The sequence below is a fragment of the Acanthisitta chloris genome, unplaced genomic scaffold (assembly GCF_000695815.1).
Source record: "Acanthisitta chloris isolate BGI_N310 unplaced genomic scaffold, ASM69581v1 scaffold19654, whole genome shotgun sequence".
NCBI lineage: Eukaryota > Metazoa > Chordata > Aves > Passeriformes > Acanthisittidae > Acanthisitta > Acanthisitta chloris.
In genome coordinates, this window is record NW_008671201.1 from 1 (window position 1) to 3,680 (window position 3,680).

General features: G+C 51.2%; 1 protein-coding gene across 1 annotated transcript; it reads left to right on the forward strand.

The window, feature by feature from the left end:
• Positions 1-43: 43 nt before the first annotated feature.
• NME6 (NME/NM23 nucleoside diphosphate kinase 6) lies at positions 44-560 on the forward strand (the record flags this gene model as incomplete). The annotated part of the gene is made up of 2 exons (XM_009074015.1): positions 44-204; positions 394-560. Coding segments are annotated over 2 exons (328 nt in total), but the record flags the coding sequence as incomplete, so codon positions are not given.
• Between the last annotated feature and the right edge of the window lie 3,120 nt (positions 561-3,680).

The following is a 3,680-nucleotide window of genomic DNA, read 5'->3' on the forward strand; positions in this document are numbered from 1 at the left end:
CAGCTGTGCCCTGTGTAACTCCCTGTCCTGCCTCTCCCCGCAGTGGCCCCATGTGGGCTTACATCCTGGCCCACGAGAACGCTGTCTCTCTCTGGAGGTCCCTGATGGGGCCCACCAAGGTGTTCCGAGCTCGGCACACTGACCCAGACTCCATCCGTGGAGCCTTCGGCCTCACCGACACCCGGAACACCACCCACGGCTCGGGTAGGCCTCGGGGCCCCGGGGTGGGCACGGCCCTTCTTCAGTCCTGGAGCTCTGGGTGAACACTGTGCTCCCTTGTGCAGACCCTGTGCTTACCTGGCCAGGTGTGCCTGAACCGGGTGCCTTTGCAGCCCAGCACACATTTGTGGTGCCAGAGCAGCATCTCCTATCCCTTCTTCTCCCTTCTGACAGACTCGCCTGCCTCAGCCAGCAGAGAAATTGCCTTTTTCTTCCCCGAGTTCGACGAGCAGCGCTGGTACCTGCAGGAGGAGCCTCAGCTGCGCCGTGGGCAGGTGTACTACAGCGCCCAGGAGCGCGTGCACCGTCCGCTCGGGGCCCAGGGGGCACAAATCACCTGAGGTACTGCAGCAGGCTCTGCCCTGCTCAGCTGGCAGCCCCTGTGGGCACACCGTGAGGGTTCACACCAGGGCAGGGCCCAGAGTCACCTGTGCCCAGGTGTGCCCCAGACCGAGGCAGGGCCAGGAGTCACCAGGGCCCTGGTGTGTCCCAGTGTCCTGGAGTGCCCCAGACCAAGGCAGTGCCCATATTCACCTGTGCCCAGGTGTGCCCCAGACCGAGGCAGGGCCAGGAGTCACCAGGGCCCTGGTGTGTCCCAGTGTCCTGGAGTGCCCCAGACCAAGGCAGTGCCCATATTCACCTGTGCCCAGGTGTGCCCCAGACCGAGGCAGGGCCAGGAGTCACCAGGGCCCTGGTGTGTCCCAGTGTCCTGGAGTGCCCCAGACCAAGGCAGTGCCCATATTCACCTGTGCCCAGGTGTGCCCCAGACCGAGGCAGGGACTCTGGCTGGGGCTCTCTGTCTGCTCCCAGAGCCCTGTGAGGTGTTGGGCAGTGACTGTCAATGCTCCATTGTGGGAAATGCTGCCCAGATGTGGCTAAACACATCTGTGTTTGGGTTCCCTCCCCCTCCTGTCTGGGATCAAATGGTCCTTGTTCTGTTCCAGGTACAGATCCAGGGATCTGTGGGGCCTCACTGCCATCCCTGTCCCCAGCAGTGCCCAGGGTGGATCTGCTCCCTTGTGCCTTCTCACAGCTCTCAGAGCTGCTGACCTGATGCTGTTGATACTTTACTGATACTTTGTCAATTGATGTTTTACTGATTCCTGGATGTTTTGCTCAGGTTTGTGTGTTTTTCTTCATAACTATTAAACTTCACTGTTTTTCACCTTTCTTCCTTACCTTGTGCTTTCCTTTCTGGGTGTTCCTTTGGGATGGTCACACATCAAAGATAGCTTTGCCACTGCAGCATCAGCTGCCTCTTAAAAAGAGAGAAAGAGGGAAATAACTCAGCCCTGTCCTTTTATGTTGTTGGCAAATTATCTGCCAAAATCTCTGCATTGTTTGAGTCCTAGAAAGTGATCCTAGATGCCCTAAAAGCCTTTGCAGGGAGAGTGTTCTCATGAATATTTATTCTCCCCAGTTCTGCTGATGACTTCACTTGCTGCAGACATTCTCCCAGGGAAACATTCCAACAGCCTCCAAAAAGCAAATGAAAAGGTTTTGCACACAAACACAAGGAATCTCAGGTCCTTTATTTCCAGCACTGTCTCAGGCAGAAGCAAAGTGGATTCATTTCCACATCTGCCTTCACTGCCACCTCATCCCTGGCTGGGCCATGGCTCAGTGCAAATCTCTCCTTGGTTTGTTGGTTCTTGGTCCCTTACACTCTGAAATTCCAGGCAGACAATATTCAGCCAAAACCTGGAGCTTTCATCTCTTCTGGTTAAAGGGAACACTCTATTCACATGAATAACTGTGGTTTGTCTCAGGGAATGAATTCCCAGTGTTTAGTTACTAAACCCCTTTGGTTGGAGGAGACCCCTAAGATCATCAAGTCCAACCATTAACCTGTCACTGCTGTAACCCCTAAACCAGATCCTCCCGTGCCACATCCAGACACCTCTTAACACCTCCAGGAATGGTGACTCCACCACCTCACTGGGCAATATCCCAGTGCCTGAACTGAACACCCTGGCCAAAATGTTTTGTAAATCTAATCTGACTCTCTCCTGTCTCAGCTCGTGGCTGTTCCCTCTAGTCCTCTCCCTGCAGCTGTGGCAAGAGAGACCATTGAGAAGAGAATTTGCCTCTGTCTTGTGTTGGTCCAGGGTTTGCCCAGAGTTATTATTTTTCTCAGTTGCCAAAGAGGTTGAGAGTCTGTTCAGTAAAGAAAAAGCAAAATGTTTTGTAAATCTAATCTGACTCTCTCCTGTCTCAGCTCGTGGCTGTTCCCTCTAGTCCTCTCCCTGCAGCTGTGGCAAGAGAGACCATTGAGAAGAGAATTTGCCTCTGTCTTGTGTTGGTCCAGGGTTTGCCCAGAGTTATTATTTTTCTCAGTTGCCAAAGAGGTTGAGAGTCTGTTCAGTAAAGAAAAAGCCTCTGTCTCTTCTCCAGCAGTGAGCACAAGATGGTGCTGCCACCCACCACAGTCAGCCTTGCAGGTAGCTTTGCACTGGTTCTAATCCTGAGGGTGTTTAAAACAGGAGTTACTGAGGTGTTAGAAACCATGGAAGTGCCTGAGAATGGTCACGTAAGGATTAGGGTTTCTCCACCCAGAAGAGGGGTGAGATCACTAGCCCAGCTGAAGTGCATCTCCACCAGAGCATAGGCAACGAACAGGAGGAGCTGGAAGCTCCTCTGCTGCAGGAAAACTTGCAGCTCCCATCACAGGAACATGGTGGGACGAGTGGCACGCTGCAGTGCTGTGGCAACACGCTCTTCAGGAGGGACAGAGAAGGAAGGAGATGCAGCTCTGTATGTTAGGGAGTGTTTCGATTGTCTAGGTTATGCTTATGTCTTCCTAAGCAGGGTCCCATCTGCATTTCAAGTGAAGTACAGTGAGCAGATTTACCAGAGAGAGAAAGAAGGGAAAAATAAGTCTGAACTGCAACAACATTTGATTTTGGTGAATTTCAGTGTACTCAAAAGCTTGAATTACTACCCTTTTTCCTCTGCCCAGATGTACCAGTGTAAAAGACACCACCTTTCCTATGGCCCCTGCCTGGCTGAAACTATAATCCTCTGGTTATGAGGACAGAAGCAATATTTGGAATAGACTTTACATTCAGATCCCACAACACTAAGTTTAGAGCAGAAAACATAAAGGGCTGTAAACACCAGGAAATAAATCACCTGCAAAGAAAACCTTTGATAAATAGAGGTCTAGAACTGCTTTCAATAGCCAGCAGGTCAACCCCACTAAAGTTTGTGGCCATCTTGCAAACACCACAGCAAAGAAGTTTTAAATGTCTTTTGGATTAGGCTTGCAATCTAAAGCTCACACTAGCACCAGTGGTCTGTCACTGCACCATCTTGCAGCTGGTAAGTTAGAGCAGTCCTGACAGAAGTCACTTCCAAAAAGACTTCCATTAAAAGACTAGTAAGATGTTAAGTGACCATGGTTCCCAATATTAACTGAGGGGGGAAAACCCAAGATTTTCAATACCTGAAGCTTTTTTAAA